This window comes from Clarias gariepinus, chromosome 14, assembly GCF_024256425.1.
Source record: "Clarias gariepinus isolate MV-2021 ecotype Netherlands chromosome 14, CGAR_prim_01v2, whole genome shotgun sequence".
Lineage (NCBI taxonomy): Eukaryota > Metazoa > Chordata > Actinopteri > Siluriformes > Clariidae > Clarias > Clarias gariepinus.
Window position 1 is genome coordinate 24,301,217 of NC_071113.1, and position 27,678 is coordinate 24,328,894.

The window sequence follows — 27,678 nt, forward strand, 5'->3', positions numbered from 1 at the left end:
TTGTTCACTTTGAAAACAAAAAGCTTTTTTGCCCTAAAAATATATTTTTAATGGAGATCAACAACAAATGATCATAGTTCTTTCTGAGGTTGTATTTTATAACAAATGAAAACTGACTCTATGCCAAGGGTGGACAGATGTGCCTTTAAAAAGACAGTATGGAATTTCATATCAGATATGTAAGAAACCAACCCGAAACAATTGAGACTATTTATGGCAAAAGGTAAATCAGGTGAACTCTTGACCCACTCCCAGCAAACTCTACACCCTCTACAATAAGAATACAATGATCCCTCTTTATCAAGATTAAAAGTAAATGCTCTTTGGAGTGCACTTCATGTAATTTGTAGCCTCTATCTCACAGTGCATAGCTCCTGTAGATAAATCTTTGAGCATAATGTTAGTAAAAGCAGCAATAAATCTTCCTCTGACTTTGTTAACTATTCATAAGTATTATTGAAAACTGTAAATTGAACTCTATTAGCTCTCTGGAAAAAAAAAACAGCAAGAAAATCTTCATATTCACCAAAAACAGTGGGGGAAAAAAGAGAGAGGAAAACTAAGAGACAGGTAACTTCTAAACTACTTACGAGAGTAAGTACGAGAGTAAGACTGCAATGGTGTCAGTTGAGATAGAAAGATTGTATATTACTATAATAAATATATTGTATGAGGGGCATTCAAGTCCAATAGGAAATTTGTCATAAATGAAAATGAAAAGCTTTAAGCCCAGTATGGTGATGAGATTCTTAGCTGCAGTAAAACATATGAATGATATGAAAGTTTTTTTTATTTATATATTTTTTTAAAAGCTATCAGTCTGTGAATGATGATCCCTGACGAGGTGGCTCGGAGCTCACTGCATTTATTTTCGTGAACATTTAGCAAGAGGAAGGCCTAACCCTTGAAAATTTGCAGAAGAGATGCATCTGTATGTGGGAACCGTACACACTCTCTTTCACTAACACCACTTACACATTACAGGATTATTGCCCCATCCCCCACACAGTCCTGACCTCGCTCCAAGTCATTTCCACGTGTCATTAAAATAGTTCCTGGGAGGCCAGCGTGTCAGACATGAAGCAGGCAGTACGATCATGGCTCCGGCCTACTGCGAAATCTTTCTACCTTGATGATGTCCAAGCACTAATGAAATGCTGGGACAAGTGCATTAGTGTAGCAGGAGATTATATAAAAAAAAAATTAGAGGGAGTTTTCACTCGCATAACTGTGTTCTGTTATTGTGTACAATCAATATTCTCAACTTGACTTGAATGGCACTCACAGGACTCACAGGAGCTTGGGTGAATATTTTAAACAAACTTTGACCTACTACAAGTGTAGTTTTGGTTTAGGTAAAAGAAATGAGGAATTAAACAAAAAATAATTTACATTTGCTTATTAATAATTCCATTGTGAAACTTACCACTTGTGGTGTTTCCATTAGCCTGAGTGGTGGGCACCAGTGTTGTTGCCAAAAGCAGAACTGGAACCATTGTGGCTTGGGGTGAGAGAGAGAGAGAGAGAGGACATATTAGAATATTATTATTTTAGGGAGAATGCTTAACACGTAAATTGAGGAGTCAGACAATGACGTACATCAGGATATCCGTGTATAAGAAAAAAATATGCGTACATTACAGCAGGAGTCTCAGAGGCATAAATATAAAAGACAAAGTTTTGTTACACTGATTACTGTTTTATGAGTGCAAAAGTGCAATGCAGTTATACAAGTGATCTGTAATAGATAGTGGTGTAATAGCGCAAAGAAACCACTAGATGGCGAACATAGCTTACGTTCAAAGCAACCTATAATAAAATTATTTAACAGTATAACCATTTCATGAAAGTGAATATGAAAGCAATATTTAAAGATAATAAACAATAGTAATAATTATTTGAATTCATTTATTTCCCATAACATTTTACATAGCATATAGCACTAGTTTGTCAAAAGTCTTCAAACACACTTTTGTGCAATTTACTGCAGCAAGTACATCCATCAGGTAAGCACCGCATTGCTACTCTGCTACACTAGCACTTACATTTACAGTATTTGGCAGATCCTTTATCCATAGCAACCTACATTTAGAGCGCATCACGTATACATCTGAGCAGTTGAGGGTTAAGGGCCTTGCTCGAGGGCCCAACAGTGGCAACTTGGTGGTGCTGAGCCTTAACCACTGAGCTACCGCTGCCTGTCTGCTCATGCACTTCTGTCTGGGTCATAAATTGTTTAATGTGTTGTGATGTCTGCTTTAAAAGTGCGAGGAGCAAAGCTGTTTATTGTCCAGATCCTTTTCCCCATGTCCTTTGTGTGTCTTATCTGCTCAGGCTGCAGGAAATATGAAGCATGTCCCTTGGATGTGATGTCAGTTCATCACAGGGCACAATGTACACCCACATTCACACACACTCATGCACTCACACCTAGGAGCCATTTAGCCTATCAGATCTACCTACAAGCATATTTTAGGGAGGTTAGAATAATGACACAAACTGTAGGCTGCATCAGTTTTTTTCTTCCAAATGACAAACATTTTATACTTTGAATATTTTAAAAAGGCTTATTGCAAAAGCCATGAACTGTCTTGAAGTGCTGATTTCTGATGACTGATAGATCTTGCTCTTCTCATATTTCTGAGGGCAAAGGGTGTTTGTGTACGGTAGATTTGTATCGGCTGTTACGAAAGGCTTATGTAATGTAGGTGTCATGTAGCACTATGGAGACTGCTATAATTAGACCCACAATAAAAAAAAAAGTCACAGAAAAAGCGGAAATGCTTTAAATATAATCCCATTTAGCTGTTTTTTTTTTATTATGAATTCAAAATAAACCAAATGTAAGTATATTAACCCATTTGTAGACATTTCTATTTATTTCACTTTCTTATTCTTTACAGAAATAAATAGTATAATTAATATTATATTCATAATGTCATATCTTTGCAAACAACCTGATTGCATTTACTAGTTTAGTCCATAATCAACACAATAAATCCTTGTTCCTGAACTTTTGGACACATGGTCCGAACACTCAAAATAAGAATCCCACTAAAAGTCTGATGACACGCGTACACCCTCCATGTAAACATACACACTGTGCAGGCAAGTGAAACAGCTATTCACAGGCAACACCGCAGTAACGAGCCTAATGCCGGAATAATGAGCAGTGATTAGAGAAGAGCAGGAACAGACTGTTTCACCTCTGTGGAATGTCGGTGCTGACAGTAAGTCTGTCCTCTCGCTCCTCCACCATGCCTCTAGGAAATGAGCTATAAGCTTTAGGCCATTAGCACACACTCCTGCTTTCTGTACGAGAGTCAATACTGCATCTCATGGCTATTAATAAACCTACTGCCTCGCCCCTGTGATTGACTGATGGGGGATTTCTAATGAGAACAGAGTCTGTGGAAAAAAGAGCGATACCACGATTCATTACACATTACACACACACACACACATATACACACACACCTCAAGATTCAATTCGATTTATATTCAGGTCACCGAGAGACAACAAAAACAGTTCTTCATGTGTCATGATGATTAAAGACATATTTTAAGAGAATCACAAAGAATTCTAGGAAAAAGAATATTTTGACTATTTGCCCCAATTCCTCTAATACTCCCATTGTATTCGTCAGCTTTTACCCCGACAAGCTGCCTCTGCTGAACCCTTAAACAAGACCCATAAACTCCACTCAACCCCAGGCGCTATTTCCTTCAAGGCTAGGATAAACAAAGACGCGCTTTATAATGCAGTATAAGAGTATATCTGTATTTTTATACATTAAAGAATATATACTGTAAAGGCTCTCTTTTATCTCTCTTTCAGGAACATTTCCTGTTTAATTACTTCACAGAGATCCTGAAGCATCACTTCAGTCCCATTGGACTTGCATCCTGAAGTCATGAAGTGCCTGTGTGGCTTTTTGCCAGCACGCCACAGGGGATCATGGACGTAACTAGGCCATGTTAGTAATTCACTCTACTTCCCAAAAGTGAAGCTTAGACAATGGAGCTGCAGATGATTCTGTAGAAATGATTTATTATGAAACCCGAGCTGCCAGTTTTTGTTTTGCACCTTCAGTGCATTCCTTGTTTTCATGATTTCACATTTCCTACTTGAAGAAATGAATGAAGCATTTTTGCATTAACCATATTTCCCTCTGTTGGCTTTGGCCTGACTGTGTGTGGGTCAGTTCTAAAAGACACTGTTGTAAAATAGGTCATGAGATAAGCTTGTGCGAGGGCTCCTCTTTGTGAGAAAGATGCTCACCCAAGACCTCGGGTAAGGAATAAGGGAGCACACATTTCCTATTAGCTGTTAGTTCATTTTTGTCTGTTTAGAGAGAGAGAGAGAGAGTAAGAAATTATTTCCAAATTATGTAATAATGCAACATATCAAGGTGTAGCCAATATTTCTCAACTGCATCTACGGTCTGTGAGATAAACTGCTAATGAATAAAAAGACAACGCTGACAGAGTTTTTTGTCCCTCCCTCTAATCAACCCCATTCCCTCCACTAAAAATACACATTGTATAAGTAAACTTTTAAGGAAAAAGTACAAAGCAAATACAGTGGAACCTCGGATTGCGAGTGTTCCGCAAGATTAGCAAAGATTTTTAATAAATTTTAACTTGGAAAACGAACAAGTCTTGGTTTACGAGTACCGAGTATCATGTATCACGCATGCGCTACTTGTTTTGACGTCAAGTGTGTCATTCAATCGAGTGTCATTAGAGAGGTTTCTTGTTTATTTTTCCAATAAAACAGTGTTTCCGTTGAGTGCTCACGTGTGTGAAAAGAGTGGAGAAAGAGTAACTGTGTAAGATGAAAAGGGGCAGAGGGGAGCTTACTTTAGCTTTACACACACGCACACACATGCATTTATTTTTTGGGGCTGTGGAATGAATAATTTGAGTTTTCATCATTTTAATGGAAAAATTCGATTTGGTTTATGAGTGTTTCAAAATACGAGCCCACTTTGTAATTATGTTCGTAATCCAAGGTTCCATTGTATAGGCTGTTTCAATTGCCACTAAACACTTTGATGTAATCAGAGAGAAGTGAAGGTCAACTGTAGACATAATGTTGTTTATACACACTTTATTAAGCCGGTTGTGCAAAACATTACAGCAAGAAGTCTTTGGTTGTTTGTTACATGACATGCCTATGTTGTCTCACTTTAGTGAATTGATTTTTCCGGTCGGTATGTGTTTAAATTTGTGTCAGTTGTAGCAGAAAAATCCAGACGTGGCAGAACTTAATACTCAAGTAAAAGTACAGGTCCCTGCCTAAACATGTACTCCTCGTTTTTAAGCTAAAGTACCAAATACATGCATGTACTTTAAGTACAAAAGAACTGATTTTTCTGTAAAAGTTACTGATAAACAGTATTTTAAACACAATTGAAGTTGTTGCTGTTTATAACACCAATGTGCAGGTCTAACTGAGGCTGACAGCCACAAGGTTTGACATTAATTAAATGAAGCCTCTTTTAATACTTTGGTAGCTTAACTAGATAATTGATACTATTGATATGCTCATCATCTCACTCACTCATCGTCTATACCGCTTTATTCAGTATTCAAGGTCGTGGGGGGCCTGGACAGGGTGCCAATCAATTGCAGGACACACACACACTATGGGAACACCAATAAGCCTAATCTGCAGGTGGTTGAAAGGAAACCCACCAGGCACATGCAAACTCCATGCACATAGAGACTGGAATTAAACCCGGACCCTTGAGGTGCAAGGCGACAGTGCGAACCATTTCACCACTAGGCCACCCGACTTATTGTCTATACCGCTTTATCCTGTACACAAGGTTGTAGAAGGCTGGAAGCCTATCCCAGGAGACTTAGGACACGAGGTGCCAACCCGCAATCGCAGGGTGCACACACACACGCCTGCACACACACACACACACACACGCACACACTTACATGCTCATGCACACACTACGGGCAACTTAGAAACCACAATCAGCCTAATCTGCAAGTCTTTGAACTGTGGGAGGAAATCAGAACACAAGGTGGAAACCAAGCAGATGGGTGAGGACATGCAAACTCTACAGGTGGGATTTGAACCCGTACCATGGAGGTGCAAGGTGACATACCATTGCTATCCTGTATATTACAAGTAGCCTACTTAATTAAACATGGGCATACTGTAAGCATAAAGAATACAATACTGTTAAAGTGCACACCAGAACTTTATAATAATAGACTTGTTATAAAAAAGAACACTTATCGTGTGAAAAACAAACCAAATGTGTAAAAGTTCACAACTCTTTTTTTTTATTTTAGCGAGTTGTTTTAAAAGTTTTAAAAAAGAAGTCAAAAGAATCCGCAGACCAGAAACCAAGTGGGTGGGAAACGCTGCCCAGTCAATCACTTTGGTGTGTTAACCAATCTGTGCTTTCATAATGACCTGTCTGGTATTTCTGTATACTTGGACTGCTTGGACTGGCATAAACGCTTATGTTTGCATTATAAAATCAATGCACTTTTGCGTGATCGTCAGCTGAAAAGTAATGGGTCTGTATTTAAAATGTAGGACGTAAATGTACAGGTCTTTCATCAAAAAATGAAGTGGAGTAACTGTATTTGTTACTTGCCAACTCTGGTAACATCAACAGCAAACAGAAGTAATAACTGGTGTAATAATATAATAATATATATATATATATATAATATATATAATATATATAATAATATAAATGTAATAAATATAATGTAATAAATATTATTAATAATGGCAAGACACGTTTATAATAATCTACTGCTTAAAAAACTACTTGCATGATATAAACTATGTGGCCAAAGGGTTCTGGACACCTGACCATAACACACATACAGTATGTGCTTATGGAGCCTCCCGTTCCAGATTAAGCCGGCTGTTATAATAAGCTCCAGTCTTCTGGGAAGGCTTTCCGCTAGATTGTGGAGCATGACTGTGGGGATTTGTGCTCATTCAGCCACAAGAGCACTAGTGGATTGGGGCACTGATGTCAGGTGAGCAGTCCTGAGGTGCACTCACTGTTCCAGGTCATCATAAAATGTAAAAGGTGTTCAGTGGGGTTAAGGGCAAAGCTGTGTGCAGGACACTGGAGCTCTTTCAATCCACACTTAACACACCATGTCGTCTGTTTGCACAAGAGGCACATTCGGGTGTGATGAGCAGGCGTTCACATACTTTTGGACATATAGTGCGTTTATAATAAGAAATAATAAAGAAAATGTCTGACCTGCAGGAAGATGCGGCTTTTATTGGTGGTTCGGAAATTTAGTAATTTTACAAAAACAAATAAATTAGTTGACTTTGCAGGTTTTTTTTTGTTTGTTTGTTTTGTTTTATTTGCCTGGTTTTTGCATCAGAAAGATCGGCACGAAGATGCATTTTGACATCATGTCACGAATCCCTGCTTCTGTGTCCTGGTTCCCATGGCAACAAGCAACATGTGGTCATGTTTGTTTTATTTGCTGTTTCGATCCTGTATTCCACCCCTTAAAAATATTGCGGTTTTTTTTTTATTAAGAAACATTATCCAAGGCCAGAGATAATTACCAGACCATGAAAAGGGAAGAAAAACCCGAAATAAGGAAAACAGCCAAAATGAACAAACCTGTTTAGCAATGCTTTAAGCTATATTCTTTTTTAACTCAGAGAATCATATTGAAACAATAATGATAACTTATCATGCATTCATTCATCTCCTATTCTGTTTATCCTGTACAGCGACATGGGGGACCTAGAGCTTATCCCAGGAGACTTTGGCCATGAGGCGGGGTCCACCCTGGAAAGGGTGCGTTTCTGGGCTATAATTAGTGTGTGTTTTTTGTTGTTGTTGTTGTTGTTGTTGTTTTTTACAGAAATCTCACACTGACTCAAATTAAAAGATGATAAATAAGAGGTAGGCAGTGTGTGTGTGTGTGTGTGTGTGTGTGTGTGTGTGTGTGTGTGTGTGTGCGCCAAGGCAGGAGATGACAGCATAAATAATCCTCTCCTTGATGTTTTTCTTTGCTTCAGCAAGGCAAATGATCCCTGTTGGAGCCAATAGACTGTAGCAGATTTACTAAGGGGGTTTTCCAGGCAGCCCCGGTGATCTGGTCGTCCTGGTTACGTCAGGCTGCAGGGAATTCTGGGAAACGGGAGGAGGAGGGGATTCTGGTCCCGGGGGGTAAACCTCTGGCCTGGAGAGATGTCTCCCGGTAATAACTACACTCCTCAGTGACAGAGGCGGCGAAGCATTCATTAAAGAGGCCCCACATCAGGCCAACAGAAGAGAGACTTTTCTTCCTTTTTTAGCTTTCTACCACATTCCATTCCCTTTCTGTCTCTAATTTACGCATGATATTTTTTTGGGTTCAGGCTTTCTCTTTAATGTGCTGCTTGAATATTCTAACTGTTGCCTTTTCTTTTTCTTATGGCTAAATCCTCTATTTAAAAGATTATTTATATATAGACATGATCACAGGATATATCACCTTAATAAGGCAAAAAAAAACAATACTGTATCAAAAAAAATTACAATACACAGTAGTTTACTAAGCTACTTAGGCCAAATTGCGAAGCTTTTTTTTTTTTTTGAAAGATGTCTTTGATAAGCATGTGGTCCGCCTCGGAAAACCCTGACCATGTTTATCTTTTGTATGCATCTCAATCACAACTGAAATTTAAATTTCTGATTACCTTCAATAGGGAGAAGAGAAAACTGAAATGAAAGAGTTCATTCTGACTATGGTGCGGGAGCCTCCCAGATGTTTGAACAGCTGGAATCTGATTACGAACTGAGGTAATTTACTATGGCACATACATAGCCATCCAATAAGTTGAGCGAAGGCTGATATTGGCTCTGTGCGGAAATCACATCAGCGAGTGAGAATTTTTAACATTGTCAGATAGAGTGACTGCGCTTCCTGTTGTACTTGGTAAACTGGCCTTATGTTATTTACATTCAGACACCAAGGCGAGTTTGGGATAAGACAATTATTTGTGTCTCAGCCTGTTTAATGTTCAGTGTGGCATGCACAAAAATGTACTTCTAATTTGAGTTCCCCAAACTTGTGTAATTACTCTGATTACACAAATGACTCTTTTAAGGAATGTTGCAGTCAGGATTTGATATTTTGATCTTCTTTTAACTAAGGTTTTGGTTTCTGCTTCCTGCTACTATAATAGGCGTCAGCATTCATTTTTAAAACGCAGTCATTTCTTCTGCTGCTGTCTTTGGCTTTCTAAAGTTAGCATATCATCTCCTTCCACAGATCACCCTAGCGCTCTCCAGTAATCAATCAGGATCTCTCTCCTCTGTGCGTTCAGGCTCCAGTGCTATAACTGACCTTGGGGCCCGCAGTGACGCCGTTTCTCATCTCTTTATGGAGTTTGTGCACAGAGGAAGGAACTATCGACACCGACATACAGAGCCAAACATACCGAAAAAAACAGTGTTAAAATATGTCATGGCTTTGCGCAGGCACTTATAGGAAGCGTGTAACAGCTACAAGCACAGACATTATAGGACATTACTAATTTTGCAACCCAGAACTGTACTGCTGCTTCTGCCCCACTGCATATGCATTTCAGGGAGTTTTGCTCTCAAAGGGAAAAATGCTCTTGAGGAGATTAATGAATTCATTCCAAATGTTATTAGTTACAGGCTCTATAACTTTTAACTGAGATTAAATAACGCACAAAGCTATAAAGTCAGCATGGTCATAAAAAGATACACATAACAAAAGTTTTCATTTTTCCTGTTAAATTACGAGGAAAGCATTCTAGAGACATACATTACTTTATCTTTATATATATATATATATATGTATATATATATATAAAAGGTGAGTTTTAACTGTTACCAAATTTGAAGTCGACCCTATATTGAAATATTAACTATATGTGTTGAGGTGTAACCTCCATGGATCGTACTTGTTTGTCAGTCACATCCCATAGATGCTCAATCAGAATAAGATCCTCAAAGCATTCCTGAACAATATGTGCAGTGTGGCAGGGCACATTATCCTGGCATAAAGGAATACTAGTGATATAAATGGCGTTAGTGTTACGCAACATGGGTATATACAGTAGGTGGTACGTGTCAAAATAGTATCCACCTGAATGCTAGGACCCATGGCTTTCCAGCAGAACATTGTCCATCCAGGTCATCCCTCTGCCTGGAGTCCATACCTAGATGGGTCAGGACTGTTTTAGAGGCAAAATGGGGGACTCAATAGATTTTAATGTTTATGGTGTGTGTGCATAGAATATTGTAAAAATAATCAAGTCAACTGTCCACAATAAAAGGATGTCATTTATTCAAAACATAATACAATTGCCACAGCACCTACAAAAACAGTTCAATCTGAATCACTAAGAGGGTCGATAGGACATAATAAAAAAAGTGAAAAAGCAAGAAAACATACTGAATCATATATAAGAGCTTCTACCTGAGAAAGGTTGTGCAATGTTATCACTCTCCCACTCATTGTCTATATCACTTTATCCTGTATGCAGTGTCGCTGGGGACTGAGGCCTATCCCAGAAGACCCTGGATGGGGTGCCAATTCATCTCAGGGCGCACACACATACACATACACACACTCACACACTACAGGCATTTTGGGAATGCCAATTAGCCTTATCTGGATGACTTTGGACTGTAGCAGAAACCGGAGTACACGAAAAAAAAAAAACCTCCAAGCTTGTGGAGAACATGCAAACTCTATGCACACAGACCCTAAGGCGAGGAATCAAACACGGAACCTGGAGGTGCAAAGTGACAGTGCTAACCACCACGCCATGTGCCACTGTATAACGTTATATTAATATTAATATATTTCAGAAAAACAGTTTGAAAACAAGAGTTTTTAGATAACATGATACATCCATAATGCAAGCTGGTACTCTAGAAAGAATAACTTATTAGAATGAGTATAATAATATAAAAATAGCATTAATGTTATAGCCAGAACTACTGTCTGAGGAAAGTTCTTCTAGCAAAATTAAACATCTTCCAATTCGAGAATTCAGCATGACGTTATTCCTTTAAAGTTTGTCCAACACACACGAATTAATATGTAATGTGTTTGCTAGAATCTTAAACCGGTGACTATTTATAACTTTAATCTGGGTTTCTGTATAACTTTGCTGTGGTATATCACTAGGTCAGGTGAGTCACCCACCATCACACACATTCTGTGACTAACTCACCATTACAAAACCAAACATAACAGGTTGCCAGGCCACCACTAAAACAAAGCCATTCAGACGTTAAAAAAAAAAACAGACACTTCTGTGTTCACCAGTCTGAAATGATATACACAAATAATTACTGTGTGAAAAATAATCAATACAGCGGTTATGACACCCAGGTGATGTTAAACGTCCGCTAGATAAACGTGCTTTCCCCAGCGATAGAGCTGTTTGCGCCGGCGGACCAGCCGAGCGTGTTATTAGTGAGTAAATATTTACTGAAATATGTGGCTTGCACTTGCTGACACCAAGCAAGCACCGACCTCAAGCGTGTGTGACGTGTAGAGGAAGAAGCTTTAGAGTTATACAGTACCATAATGGAAATAAACACATATCATGGTGAATGCAGCTGGAGATTGGATTTTAACAACCTGTAATTGCTATGCATGTGTGCTTGTGTGTTTGTGTGCACAGAAAGTCTGAAATTCTGGGGTCTGTGCATGCACACACGTGTGTGTGTGTGTGTGTGTGTGTGTGTGTGTGTGTGTGTGTGTGGTGCATCCGCACCCAGATGTCTTATCTCAAAGAAATCTGGCTTAATCTGAAGATTTGCACATGTGTATGCGAAAAAAAAGAAGCATCAGCACAGCAAACTTCCTTATAGAGACAGAGCAAGTGAACTCCTGTGCAGTTCAGTCCTTAGAATTAATTATATACCATCATCATTATCAATCCTAACACTGCATGAATTATGATGCATTAACAATAGACTAATTTGTCATTTTGAACTGGTTTAATTTTTTTTATTTTACAATTTTACCCACCAGAAATCCCTTAGTATCTGTTTCTATCTCTAAATACTCAGACGAGTGATTGAGAAAACCATGTGACTACACAGAAATACATAAATAGCACATTATTTTGACTGCCTGCTTCCTGCCATCATATTAAACTAAGCACTGTAGTTTGCAGCATTCTGTATAATTTTAGTGTCTTCACATAAATTATAATTGACACAACCTTTTCAACCCAATCAGGGTGTACTTTTTTTAAAGACTGGGCCTCCCAGCCAGCAGAGGTCACTGTTGCTCAAATAACATAACACATAACACACCTGCTTTGATTCTGTCTCATAGCCTATGGTATTTTAACCCTGTGGCTATAGTGTGCAAACCCATTAGCTTTTGATTACATGCACATTCAATTAAAAGCCATGGTTTTAGAAATGGAAATTACATACAATTGTATTAAAAAAAAAAGGTTCAATACTAATGAGATCAAGTGGAATTCATTGGTGTTGTAATTTTTCGTGCTTTTACTGTTTGATCTTTTTTTTCAGATTCTGTCTTTTGGTTTGAATCCACACCTAATACAGAATATATAAGCTTTTTTATGTCTTTTTATATTATATGCCGTAATAAGAAGTTCCTACTGAGCACAGGTAGGACTACATGACATCTTCAAAACCATTCAGCCTACAGACCTATTGGATGTGTCTTTAGGACGCTTATCTTTTTTTCAGATATGTCAGGTAGAGCCAAAGTTATAGTTTCTGTTACAATGCTTAAAATCTACGGCTACTGGATAACAATATAAAAATTTCAAGCTCACTAAACGCACATATTATTATTATTATTATTATTATTATTAGGGCCCAAGCACTGTAGTGTGCGCAGGTTGTGCAAGTTGGGCGGTGCATAAGAGCAGCGATAGCGCAGGGTGCTTGGGCCCACTCATTGTTGTTTGCAACCATATTTATTATTATTATTAGTAGTAGTAGTAGTATCGTTACACAACCATGTGAAAAATGTCAAATTATAATATGTCTGTTCTGTAGTTACACAGTGACGTAGAGGTTAGCACTGTTGCCTTGCACCTCTAGGTCCTGGGTTCGATTCCCGCCTCGTGTGCATGGAGTTTGCATGTTCTCCTTGTGCTTGGTGGGTTTCCTCCGGGTTCTCCAGGTTTTCTCTCACAGTCCAAAGGCATGCAGGTTAGGCTATTTGATGTTCCCAAATTGTGTGTAGTGTGTTAATGTGAATGTTGACTGGAGGTCCTACCACAGTTGTATAAAATGGGAATAAATACAATGGTCAACATTGGCCTCAACAGTCCCTAGTTGGACTACAGAGGTTCCTAAGTGGGCGTAAGAACTTTGTAGCAATGCAACAGTCTTAGAACCATAATCATCTGATGTAACATTTTACAAACTGAAAAGATTCATAAAACATCCTGCTAGAACTGTTATCTAAGAAATATTATTGTATTTAGTATTTTTGACTTGAGAAGTATTTCCTAGTATTCCTTTGTGAATCAGCTCTACCTATACTCTCTAGTCTAGTCTAATTACTAAAGTAATTTCATTTTTTATGTTCTACTTTTGGAAAGCAGTGCTAATCTGATCTTGATGTTACTGGTTATAGGAGTAAAAGAAAAGCATTTTTTGAGATTGGAGATTTTTTGTCAAATCCATAAAGCAGCAATTTCTAGTCAGAATAAATTGTCACAAAGATTCTATTGTGTTAAGAGTTTTTACCTGATTACTTTGATTTCCAAGCCCGTGGCAGTCATGCAGATTTGTTCCACTCAGTGGAGCCAGCCACACTTAACCGTCTTAACTCTTCAGAATATAAACACTCCTAGAAAGTAGTTGTAAAACACTGAGACTGTGTAGGCTGTTAGAGAAGGATACGTTCTCACATCCCCCTTTTACTTGCGTTTAAACTGCGTCTGAGGCATAAGCTTTCACTTTTGCTGGAAATGGGATCAGATTCCAAAAAAGTGAGCATTGTGGGACAGACCCGCTCCTCTTATTGCATGATCAAAGTAGGAAATATTATCCACAGGATGGGATGAGTGTGGGGACATATAAGATGAAAGCGATGGGAGGAGAAAAGTGGGACAGGGGATAAAAGTGAAAAATGTTTAAAATCCAAGTAACATTATCCATATGTACCACTGAATGTAAAATGACTGTATGTGATTTGGAGCAAATTCATCTTTTTGGGGCACAACACTGGAGGATCATCAACTAAATCCTTAACTTTTAGAAATAAATAAATCAGTCTTTTGATTTAGTGTTAAATCATAAATAATGGTATTAATATGGACTAAAATATACAAAAAAATTATAAGAATTTATGGTGTTTATGTTAGAAAACTGAAATGATATGAATGCAGAATAGCATAACATATAGCTATATTAAATTATAAACTTTAAGAAATATGCAATCAAATCACACAAATTTACATTTGGCATTTTGTTTTCAAATAATATTACTATTTGGGAAATGCCAAATGTTAATTGGTGTAATTTGATTTATAATGCTTATAATGTAATATACTGTGGTTATATGTTATGTTATTCTGCATTTTTTTTTCTACCATAAACATCTTCATAAGAACACAGAGAAAAATTGAGTAAGAGCTAGAAGAGATATACATATATAGGCATAGATTATAGACATGTATTTTACTATATATACATTTGTATATTAAATTTTTGTAAAATGCCTTGGATTTTTTTTATATTGTGTTTTTTACTTAATTTTAAAATTGAAAGTGAAAGTGAAAATAAAAAGTAAATAATAAAACATCTTCAGGTCTTTTATTGTTTTCTTCATCTAGTGTTAAATATTTGTACTTAGTTATTTTAGTATAAAACTTTAAAGAACCTATCAAAATGTTTAAATACATTTAGTATTAAACAATATTGTAGTACTGCTGGCAGCGATATTATTTATTATCGAATGTGTCAACTCTAGTCTTACTGCCTGTGTCTGTTCTCACTGTTGTGCATTGTTTTTGTTTTGGGTTTTTTGTTTTGTTTTGTATTTATTTCTCTTTTTTTGGTTACATTTGCACTGCAGGATTGCTGTAACTACCTTGTTGTTTGTAATCATTGTGGCTGTAACTCATGGGTATTATAGCATGATGCTGGACCACACAAACAAACACTGTGCCAAAACCATGTTGGCTCATGTGCCCACAATCAGAATGTGCCAGTCATTCTGGATCGTTTTCACAAATAAACACTGGAGTGTTCCAGTACTGTGGAATTCCATAAATGAATATCGGACCTTGGTGGGAGGAGAGACGTCCACGTTTTGAACAATAGAAACGCCACTGAAATATGCGACTGCACCCATCAGGCGAGGGGCCTGAATAAAGCCTTTCACACACTACAGCGTAAACTCGTCAGTGTTGGCTGGACAGCAACAAACAAAACAGAATAGAAGTATTGAACCTTCCGAGCTAAAAGTTCAAACGGAGAACAACTACGTCACTTCTTCAGCTTCCTGATGCGTAAAACATTTTAATAAAATAATAATAATAAGAAGAAGAAGAAGAAGAAGCACTGTGCTCAAGAATTCTCAATTCTGATTGGTCATGATTAGTAGCATTTTTTAATACTATAACAGTGTTGGTTGAATTGTAAAATCAGAACGCCTTGTCAGTAGTTCTGAATATAAACAGGTTTATATTAATGCACTAGTTCTAATATTTTATTTTTCTGATAATTAAATAATTAATTAGCTAATTAGATAATAATTCAACTATTTAAAACATTTGTTGGTTAACAAAGGAAAGAAAAACAAACTGAAGTTTATTTATGTAAGGAGGCCCGGATGTCACCTTTGTGTGAGCCGGTAGGTTTCCCAGCGCAGGAGAGTCTTCAGGACCGAGGACTTTGCGCTTTTTGGTTTATCGGTCACATGATAATATAAATCACATGATTATAATAAAAAAAAATAAGCAAAAGCAAGAACAAGCTTGTTTCACAAATTAAACTACGATAAGTTACCAAATACGCCGCGTTGTTCATTATTCAATTCAAAGTTGTAATTGCTGCTGTGGAACATGATAAGGTATAGGAGGACTAAAGACTTGATGTGTGCTGTTACAAAAAACAGACGCACTTAAAGCATGTGCAGCCAGTAGTACATAAATATAATAATCTATATATTCCGAGACCATGTTCTCTATGTTTAATTGTTTATGTTTCCAACAACAACCATGTTAGCAGAGGTAAGGTATTAGATGTGTGAACTTGATGACTGTGTGTGTGTGTGCGTGTGTGTGTGTGTGTGTGTGTGTGTGTTTCTGCAGTGTAAGCACATACTGTCCTGCATCTGGTGTTTGATAAAGGCAGTTTCCTTTCCTGAGTAGCCAGCCTTCCTGTTCCACTCTGACACGGAAATGACACACACACACACACACACACACACACATACACACTTTTCCAGTCATTAAATTCACACACGAACAAACCTCTTTTTCTACCCAACACCTTTTCTGTAGCACTGAAGCCTTAAATCAGAATAACAAAAATCCTTTTATCTTCTCCATCCATTTAACTGTACACACACCCATCGCATTATAGACATTATTATATTATAGACACCCATGCACATGCAAATATCTAAAACATTAGCCCGTAATTGTCCATAGCCAACATGCTTTTTTAGGACTAATGAATGGCACACACAGTTAAAACCCCGGCACCAGGCTGCATCCTCACTGCAGTTGTGTGTTGTAAGTGGAGCAGCGATGATAACTGAGAACAATGGTGTTATTTAAAGCTCTGAGAAACCCTGAGCACAGCCACCTACATATTCCTAATGGTGAATAAGAGCAAGAGAGTCACTAACTAAAACCAAGACTGTGGTTAAACACAAACCAGTTGCAGGTGATCAAGTGTGACAGGGATCCATCGCAGGCAGGCAGACAAACATTCTCACACACAAGTGAGACGTAAGTGACGTGTGTTTGTGTTTCTCCTCTATACTGTAGATAAAAACCTCCTGTTGAATGAACATCATGTTGAACCTTAGGATAATATTTCTCCAGTCCTGTGGTGTGAAGGTTCTCCTGCATGCTGCAATCATCGTGCTGTAAATGCCTGAATGATCAGTTTTGAATTGCGTGTGCCACCGCACAGATGTTTACAGGTTCAGGACCATGGTTGGTGTTTAAAACCCCTACATTATTGTGTCGTCATTAACATTAAAACCACCAACTGGGATGGCTGTGTTCCCTCGGGGCGTGGCTCCACAGGGTTAGTCGTTGGGGGTGTGCTATTGTGTTCAGCACCAGGAAGTCTGCAGTGTTTGCTGTGGGTTATAGGGGGCGGGGCCTTCATGGATCGAACGTGTTTGTCCGATGAATCCATGGATGCTTGGTTAGATTGTGATCTGGTGAGTTTGGAGGTTGCGTCAGCAGCCTTGGGCTTTTTGTCTGCTGGCCCCTGTGCATGGTGGGCTGCGGTGCACTGCAACCCCATCAGTTGTAAGGTCGATACATCTCCTGGTATACACCATGGCTACTTACATGGCTGCCACAGAACCACCACACTAGTGCACACGCTTACTTTCACTTGCTTATGATTTCACTAACCTAAGCTCTCACGTTCACTCACTCCGCCACACGTACAATGCTAAATATATGTACTGATCTGTTTTTTTTTTTTTTCACCAGCTTTAACGCTCTGTATGTGTTTATGGTTTTGTTTCTGTTGCTCTGTAAGCCCTAATGATCAAAGTAATTAAACATATTGAGTACTGTTAACTTAAATAGGTACAATTAGTTTAAATTAATAGACCTTGATGAGTATTTAGAACTTTTAGGTATTTATGAGTTTTTAAAAATTACACTTTTCAAGTCGTGAGGGTAATAGGGCACTGGTGGCTCAGTGGTAGGTGTTTCATCTGCCATGCGAAAGGCCCGGGTTCGATTCCCAACAACTGGATGATGTGCTTGTCTTAAGGTCATCTGCTATAGAACCTGTGCCAAGCTTGTGTGCGGACCGGATTGTCTGCTGTAGTGACCCATTGCTGGGAGCAGCTGAAAGACAATTTATTTGATTTGCAACACCTAAAAAAAATGATAATTGCTATTAAATAGTATTAGAGTTAGGCTACTCAATAATACAAATAAAGAACTCAAAAAGTTTGCCATCTTATTCGTGTTTACAGTGTGCCAATTATTGTCTAGCCACCTTACTGTTGTTTGCACCTCGTCTGATCTCGTGCCTGTTTTATGTTACTGATTTATTGATCCGTGTGTTTTGTCCACATGATCAATTAAGCTTGTGTTATGTTTTATTACAATTGCATTGTAAGTCTCATATCATAAACGTTTTTGCAATATCCTGTCCTCTGAATATCCATCCTCAGTGCTTATATGTACATATATTTATCTCATTCATTACACATATACATTGTATATAAAGGTTAGCACTGTGGCCTCGCATCTCCTGATTCCCATCTGTGTGCATGGAATTTGTGTGTTCTCCCTGTGCTTGATGGGTTTCCTCCAGTCACTCCAGTTTCCTCCCACAGTTCAAAGACACGCAGATCAGGCTAATTGGCGTTCTTAAAATTGTCCTTACGGTCTAAGTCTCCTGGGATAGGCTCTAGGCTCGCGACCCGGTATACAGGTTAAAGTAGTATTGATGATGATGATGATGATGAAGTTTGCGGTCTTTGCAATAATTAATTCATGCATTCATCTTCAATATGCACTGTATCCTGGTCAGTCATTACGGAGCCAAACCTGTCAATGCCAGGAGCATGATGAGAGAATTCACCCAGGTGGAACAACGGTCCATCCCAGGGCTCCATGCACACACACACTTTACACATTCATTCACATCAAGGCGTGATTAAGAATAGCCAATCTGCCTAGTTCCCTGGTATTTAAACAGAAAAACCAAGAGAACCTAGAGGTTACTCACACATACACACCAAGAGCATGGACACACAGCAGTAAACTAGGCAGTGAGGTGATAATGTTACCAGTTAAGTAAAACCTGTCACATGCAAGAGACATTTAGAGACATCAGTGTAAAAAAGTTACAATAACAGTCACAACATTGGATAACTTGCTCTGTTGACGCACATTAACTTGCTTTTTAACTACACTGTACACACTAAACACACAAAGCAGCAGCATTAGGATGAATGAAACCTGCATGATTGATTGATTTCCAAACAGCTGTAATTATGAACTTTAGCTTTTCTCATCAATTCAAAATGAGGTAACGATTTTCCCAGCAGATAAAAGGTCACATTATCAGGCTGTGTTGGTGCTTTCCTCACTTACATTAGCACTTCATTGCACACATACAGTAGCAGAAGAAATGTTCTGGAGGCAGTTTGTTGTGAGGTCAGAGCTAAAATAAATGTGTGAAATACTGATGTGACTCACATTGCTTTCGCAGGCCACAAAACTATAAAGCTTCTTTCACATCAGTACTTAGTTTCCCTTTTTGAATGTATGCGTGCATGAAAAACTATGACCACAAACCTGCATTCACACACATACACATGCGCACACACGCTCATGCCTACTTATACAAACAGACGGCTTACTGTAGCTATGGTCAAAAGATCAGGACCAACTCATCAGCACAGCCACATGTGCTTTTTAAACAATCCATTACATTTTAATTACCCTTTTTATTGCATTAGTTGAAATGCTTGGAATTGTACACATGAAGGTTGTTGGTCTTTCAGCTGCCGCCGCTGAGGGAGGGGTCGCCACAGCGGACCATCTGATCCACACACAACTTGGCACAGGTATTACGCCGGATGCCCTTCCTGACACAACCCTCCCAGGCTTGGGACTGGCACTGTATCCAGTAGCTGGTGTTTAGGTATTGGATGGGTACTGAACCCAGGCCTTCCACATGGCAGGCGAGAAACCAACCACTGAGCCACCAATGCCCCAATGTACACATGAATAAACTATCAATATTTAATCAGTCGACAGCTGCAGATAAAAGGAGCTTGGTTTAGTGGATCCCAGGATCTCACAACTCCAGAGCTAGATACACCAGCTCTCCATCTTCCTTTTTTTTTTAACAAACACATAATAATAAAGAACCTGCACCTTGTGCTTTTTTTTTTCTCTTAATCATGACGGTTCATCTTTAGGAGCCCATGGAAATGGATTTAATTACATTTAACTTTTGGAAATATAAAAACTCTCCATTAGAGAAAATGGACTAGGACTATACCTTTAGTGTGGAGATTTAGCCAGTGCACTCAGCTGTCCATCGTAGCTGGGGTTCTGCTGGACGACACCAGCTGTCACATCTTTTCACTGGCTCTTCCCCTCTCCAGTCCGCTCTTGTTTTTTCTCTTTTCTTGGTCTTTCTTTGATTAGTTTCCTGAGTATGTGTGGCACAGCAGCGGACACAGTTCTTCTAGCAGCACTTTACCACCTGGAAGATGGACAGAGATAGAGGCAGGTTAGATATTAATCTAAATAAGCAATAACTCGCTCTTTATCACTCATACCGCTTTATCCTGTATACAGGGTCACGGGCGCCTGAAGCCTATCCCAGGAGACTTAGGACACAAGACGGGGTACACTCTGGATAGGGTGCGAATCCATCACACACACGCATTCACACACTACATGCAATCCTGAAAACCATGGAGGAAACCCAACAAGCACAGGGAGAACATGCAAACTCCATGCACACAGACCCCGAGGCAGGAATCGAAGCCGGTCCTTGGAAGTGCAAGGCAACAGTGCTAACCACTAAGCCATGAGCAATAGCTCCAAAAAGGGCTTATGTGTGTGTGTGTGTGCAGGTTTTCATTCCAACCAAGAACGCCAAGAACAACTAATTAAACAGGTGGAATCATGTGTGGCTTCTGATTTGTTGGAATTAAAGCCAGCACCCATAAAAGCCTTTTTGGAGACGATTGGACACTCCTGAAATAACGGAATAACAGAAAAATAAAAAATGATACACACACACACAAAATTATAATGATCACAAGTGACAGCTCTGTGCATTAGTGTTAATATGACTTTAATATCCATTCCCATTATCAAGGGGGAAGCCATATGTGCAGCCATGGATGTGCAGCGTATTTTGACCATCAGAGTGTACAGTGACCTAGTAAATATGTGTGTGGTGTCCAATCAGCATCTCCTGTGATTATTTTAATAATTAATCTAGACTTGTTTTTAGAATTTTTGGGATAATCTTTTACATAAAGATTTCAAATTATTGGAATAAATGTCAGATCGAAACACTGACACTTGCATCCAAAGTGTCTAACTGGCACTAACAAGGCAGATACCAATCCGAGCTCCCCACCACATCCCCTTTAAGCCACTACCACAACTTGACTTGACTCATCATTTTTCAAGTTACATGAAAGACATGCATGAAGATTTTTTTTTTCTGTACTGGCAACAATAAGGTGAAATAAACCTCCCTGTCACTGGCTTGTCAGTTTCTGTATTCAGATTGAGACTGAAGACCTTCTTCTTCACCAAGCTGTGAAAACATTATGTCTTGTGTGTTTCATTCTGTAATAACTCATCTTAACTTCTGTAATGTTCATCCCTGACCTAAGCACGAGGGTGTGTTTTTAAGAGAACGTTGATCATTAAAAGGACATCTGCTAAATAGCGTAAATGCAAAGCAATTCAATAAATGCATTGAAGTGAATGATTATTAAATCCTTTATTACCTATTGAGACCATGTTTAAGGACATGTCGAGTTTGTTTCACTTTATGTAGCTCTAAGTAACTGAGCTGCTTCTCTGTATGAATTAAAAATATTCAATCATTTGCATTAAGTCAATAGTTGTGCAAAACTGAAAAAAAAAAAAATCCAGTAAGCAGCAGTTCTCGGGCGACAATCCCTCGTTGATGTCAGAGGTCAGAGTAGTTGGAGCTGGTATGAAGGCAAGAGTGACTCAAATGACATATCATTGTGACTGAGATATGCTGGAGAACACATCTGCACAACATATTGAACCTTGCAGCAGATGGACTACAGCAGCAGTCTGATGAGTCTCGATTTCTGCTGTGACATTCAGATGGTAGGGTAAGAATTTGGTGTAAACAACATGAAAGCATGAATCCATCCTGCGTTGTATCAACAGTTAAGGCTGATGGTGGTGGTAATGGTGTGAGAGGATGTTTTCTTGAGCCAAAGCGTGGGCCATCACTTTATGTCCACAAAATAATGCGCCATGTCACAGAGCTAAAAACATCTCAAACTAGTTTCCTGAACATGACAATGAGTTCACCGAACACTGGGATGTGGTGGAACAGGAGATTCGCATCATGGATTCATCCATCCATCCATCCATCCAAATTCAACCGCTTATCCAAATTCGGGTTGCGGGGGGTAGCAGTTTCAGCAGAGAACCCCAAACTTCCCTTTCCCTAGCCACCTCAGCTAATGCGTTCTCAGGCCAGTGTGGAGATATAATCTCTCCACCTAGTCCTTGGTCTGCCCAGTGGCCTCCTTCCAGCTGGACATGCCAAGAACACCTCCCTAGGGAGGCATCCTAGTGACATGCTTACTAGATGCTCAAACCAACTCAACTGACTCCTTTCCACGCAAAATACTCTGGATTTCTCACATACTGTATGACTGAGTTTCACATCCTATCTCTAAGAGAAAAACCTGCTACCCTTCTGAGAAAATCCATTTCGTCCACTTGTATTCGCAATCTTGTCCTTTCGGGCCATGACCCAATGCTCATTACCATAGGTAAGGGTTGAAACAAAGATCGACCGGTAGTTTAAGCTTTGGCTCATCTCTCTTTTCATCACATCATGGATGTGCAGCAACTGTGTGAAGCCATCATGTCAATATGGCCAAAATCTCTAATCCCTGGGCCAGCCCAGTAGTAGCGGTGTACCTAATGAACTGGCTGGTGAGTATATACGAGTCCCTGTGAATGCACTGGTACTATAGAAACGATAACATACAAATAAGAAAGAAATTTAGCTTTGTTTGAATTTAGATTTACATATGATTTTTTTCTCTTACCTAAATTGCTTTTACAAATTATAACAATATTTACATGGCGCCCTGTGCCTCGCTAGAGAAAAACATTACCCAACATCTCGTAATGCAAGAAAAAAAAGCCCTGCAGGAAAAAACATATATGCATTTAAATGAGTTTGACTAGGGAGCACAAGAGAGGTGGGGGGTTAGTAAAAAGGGAACGAGGGGGAGCAGGAACACCATATACCTGGGAAAATAGCAAGGCTTATAGGAAAAAAAACCCAGTGCTTGTACATTCCGCGTTGTTGCTATGGCGATGGTCTCATTTAGCTGCCAGACGAGGCAGGGGGTTATAGGCTCATTATTTTTTTCTTCCCATCCTTTACATGCCATCGTGGCTAAGGTGGGTGCATTCCGTCAGAGTGTCAGTGCCGTAATGGATCCTGCTGTCCTCGTATCAATAGGGGAGACTGAAATGTCATGCTGTGACAGGAACAAAATGACTCGGATGAAAGTTGCTTTTAAGGCTTGCCTACTGACGGGTTACGGATGTACCGCTCAGTATTTTCTCATCGTTTGGAATTGATCTGAAGGAAGCAGGTTGCATAATGGAGAGCACATTACCATGTGTCAAGATAAAAACTTTACACAGATTGGAACAACTCTGTGTTAAATCAGTTGACAAATCATGTTCATGTTGAACATTTGAATACAAATCCACATAAGCATTTCCTTTTTGATAATACTGTACATACCCATTTTCATTCCAGCAGCAAGCACAACATGATCAATACAATAAAACTGTATGAAGGACTTTCCCATAAAAAGATCAAAGAAAACAAATGAATCAAAACTAAAATTGAATTTTGATCATTGGCTACTTCGCTTCAAACACTTCCACATAAGTGAATCAATCTAATCAATAAAGACGTGTGTTTTTTTTTATCATCTCAGCATGGGCTCCGTCTCAGCGCTGTGGAAAGGCGAGCTAAGGTGACCTTTAGAGTGCCAGCTGAAAAGGACCATGCTGCGACAGATGACTAGCGGTGCGTGAAATCTGGTTACAGTCCCTTTAAACGTGTAGGACAAGTGCCCAGTCAATTGTGGTGCTCACCTTTGCTCTGTGCCACCCTGCTTACATGTGTGTGGCACAGCACGGCACGGCACGGCACGGCACGGCACTCTGGCTAGGGATTTTAGATAGCTGTAGATAAAGTGCATAATGTGTTTTAGGAGAGGGATGATGCAGCTATGGAGATCATACACTTATTTTATTCAGATAAGCCATCTACTGTATGTGATATGTTGCACAGTGTAAAAATTAGCGGGAGTAAAGTGTAACAAAATCCCTTTACAGTGACAGATGTGTGTTGAGACAAGGCTCATTTGAAAGTTAATTTGTGTTAAATTGTTTTCAAACGCATTCTTTTTGACTCATTTCTCTTTTTAATATATAGCACGTTGCTGCGTAGGGAAGCAATCTCATCACTGCTACTGTACAAAAGCATCTAATCCCTGAAGAAAAAAAAAATCACAAGCTTTAATTGACCTCCTACAGAGTTATATTTGCCCCCTCTGGGCTGCATTAGATCCAATTTATCTCCATGTGGGACAATTAAAGATGAGACGAACAGATTTAAAAAAGGACAAGTGTGAGTCAGCTTTTGAAAATTACAGATGATAGTCCAAGTGCAGAAGGGTTTTAATGATAGATATAACATTTGGGTTTCGTCTTTTGAATTACGCTGCAGGTTCATTTTGGCCTACTGTGCACCAAGATAAAATGTGTCAAAATGTGTCGAGACATGGGGAGTCATGGAATCGCATCATTCAACTTATTTATGTATTTATACATATGTGTGGGGAAGTGTTAGGGAAGTAGCACACTCTGAACCAGACCGGGTCCCCCTTGCCTTTGCAATGCATCTCAAAATATCAGAGCCAGTCACATGTCATGTTTCGGTCCCAAAAAGACCTAATTTTTGTGCTCCACTTTCAATCAATCTGTCCAAAGATGACAGCTTTTAATAATACATGTCTTTATGCATGCATGTCTTTAGTTGTCACCCATACATTACTGACATGATCAGGCGTGATATAGCACCCCTGTAGGGCGTTAAGGGCCTTACTCAAGGGCCCAACAATGGCATCTTGGTGGAGCTGGGGCTTGAACCTCCGTCCAGATCAGTAACGCTGAGCTTTAACCCACTTGAGCTACCACTTCCCTGTTATGACATGAAAAACCACTTATTTTTTAACTTGTGCTGTGAAATTATTTATTAATATGACCTAATACAATGTAACCAATATTTATAACTAGATATTAAGGCCGTAATCCTGCTAAATCTGGAAACCTGCTGTGGTCAGCTTGTTTTGTGTTCTGAGACGCTTGTCTGCTGTACAAAGTGGAGTGGAGTTATTTGAGCTACCATCAGCATCAAGTCCCTGAGCTCACATGCTCCTTATTCTGATGTCAGATGAACATCACCTTGAACCTGTACCTGCATCCTACATACTGTAATAACAAAAAGTCTGGGAATTAACCTTGTTTCATCATACATCATTTCCCAATAAGAACAGCGCTGATGAAGATAAAAGGAAACAAGCAATTACAACAATCTAAGATCACTATTATTCAACACCAACATTCACCGCAGGGACTTCTCGAATTTGTCCGGTGTCTCTATCAGAGTGCTTTGGCTGAACTCTGTTTGCTTTATCGCTCATTTCCTCTCTTCCGCCGTCTCTTCTTCCTCAGCTGCACCCTGCTTGCAGTCACACACTCGGATAGTCCTGAGCAGAAGAAAGGTGGGCATTGTGGCAGGCATCCGCACCTGGTCCCCTGTGCCCATGCCCAGTCCAGAGTCAGAAAACTGAGTGCACACTTCTGTGGATATCTGATAAGTGCCTATAGTCTCAATTTTAGGATATAAATGTCCCAGTTATAGGATTTCTGCTTTTCGTGGTTTTTTTTTTTTTTTTGCATTTGGTTTCCTAAAAGCCTAAGGTATAAGTAATTGTAGGATAACCCTAACAGCTGAATAGGATAAACGTGCCTTATGCAGAACTTCAGAACACTGTACCAGCTGACATTTTGAGCAATAGGTTTAATTTGTCTTGGCTTCAGATAAGCAAACCAGAAACAGAAGCAAGAGAACCGGATCTCAATCTTTTACTGAGACTACAGAAGAAAATAACAGCAGCTCATAAATCAGAAGTATGTTATACACGATATACTGTATATCTTATAGGTGTTGTTTTTTATCGCTTGACAAAGAAAAATAGCTATTCTTATGTGTGCTGTCTGAAACGTGAGACCACACACACACACACACACACCTGTCACCTGAACACAAGCACACTTGGCATTGCTCTCTTTCGGTAACGCACCTGACGCCACCTGAGCATCCCTGGGAAACGTAGCTCCAGGGTTTTCTGTCTCTGACATAAAGAAAACGTGGCAGTTTCTATCAGAGAAGATGAAACTCTTGATAAGATGAATGTTTCAGACACTCATACAGGAGCAGGCATGACGAAACATTTTTCATTAGACATGTTTTTACCACCAGACATGACCATGTACTTTTAATACATTATCACAACAGGTTATATGCACAGTATCATTATATACTGTAGGTTTGGTTTAGCTTATTATAGCTATATTATAAATATAAGGCTTTTTTCGACCGAACATCTCCAAAAGACTTAACGAGAAATTAAAGAATAAAAACAACACTTACAAAATAAAAGACTTTAGCATCCAATCTGTTTCATGTTGCCAAGGTGGAAAAGGCCTCTTATTAACATCAGTGACATCGATATATAAAAACTGGTGCCAGTGTCAGTTAATAATTAGCCATAAAACATCGCCTGGTCCATTTACTGAGTCTGTGCTAGGGCTGCACAAATATTTAACTATTATATCTATCAATTTGCGTAGACCAGTGGCTTAGTACTTATCACCGTCACCACTGTCACAGGATAACTGCTCTGAGACAATGTTGTGAGACAATGACCATTGTTAAAAGTGCTATATAAATAAAATTGAATTGAAAAAAAATGTATAAAGCAGTATTGATGATGAGACCATGTACCATTTTATATTCAAGTACTTAATTCTTCAGTACTTGGCCTAATTAACACCCCCCCCCCCCCCCAATAAAAATAAATAAATAAATAAATAAATAAATGAAAAAATTCCTTTACCAACTGTGTTGACTAATAGCACTTAGTTAGTAACCTAATAACCAAGTGTAACTCAGTCACAAGCACTTTGGATAAGAACATCTGCCAAATGCCTAAATGTAAATGTAAATAAAAAACTATTTATCCAGGCTTACACCAAATAATCGAACAAATGTCACTCATTATGAGTATGTATGACAATATTTATTAATCAACTCAAAATTATTTAAAGATGTTAACGAATACTTAAATCTTGACAATTTCTGCATAAATTCCCATCTATGTAAATATTCCCTGTAATAAATGGCAGCCTTTTGTGATTAAATAATTGCACAGATTTTGCAATGTGGTCGTGTATTGTGGTTGTTTGAGCAACCATATCCTCCAAGTGAGCTCTAAATATCTGGGCCCTTTTTTATCAACAGAAACTACTTACAGTAATGCTGTAGTTTTTTGTTTATATGTCAAAAAAAAAAGAAAGAAAATGATTTGTTTATGAAATATTCAATGCAGCCCATCTGG

The 27,678-nt window shown here is 38.9% G+C and overlaps 1 protein-coding gene across 2 annotated transcripts in view; it reads right to left on the minus strand.

Moving 5' to 3' along the window:
• Positions 1-27,678, minus strand: part of ptprea (protein tyrosine phosphatase receptor type Ea) — an 83,214-nt gene that overhangs the window by 24,583 nt on the left and 30,953 nt on the right. For both annotated transcript variants that reach the window (XM_053511151.1, XM_053511152.1), the window contains 2 exons: positions 20,220-20,426; positions 1,427-1,501 (listed from right to left, as the gene is read on the minus strand). In XM_053511151.1, coding sequence (XP_053367126.1) covers positions 1,427-1,496 — 70 coding nt within the window. In that variant the 5' untranslated portion in view covers positions 1,497-1,501; positions 20,220-20,426. The remainder of the gene's footprint in view (positions 1-1,426; positions 1,502-20,219; positions 20,427-27,678) is intronic.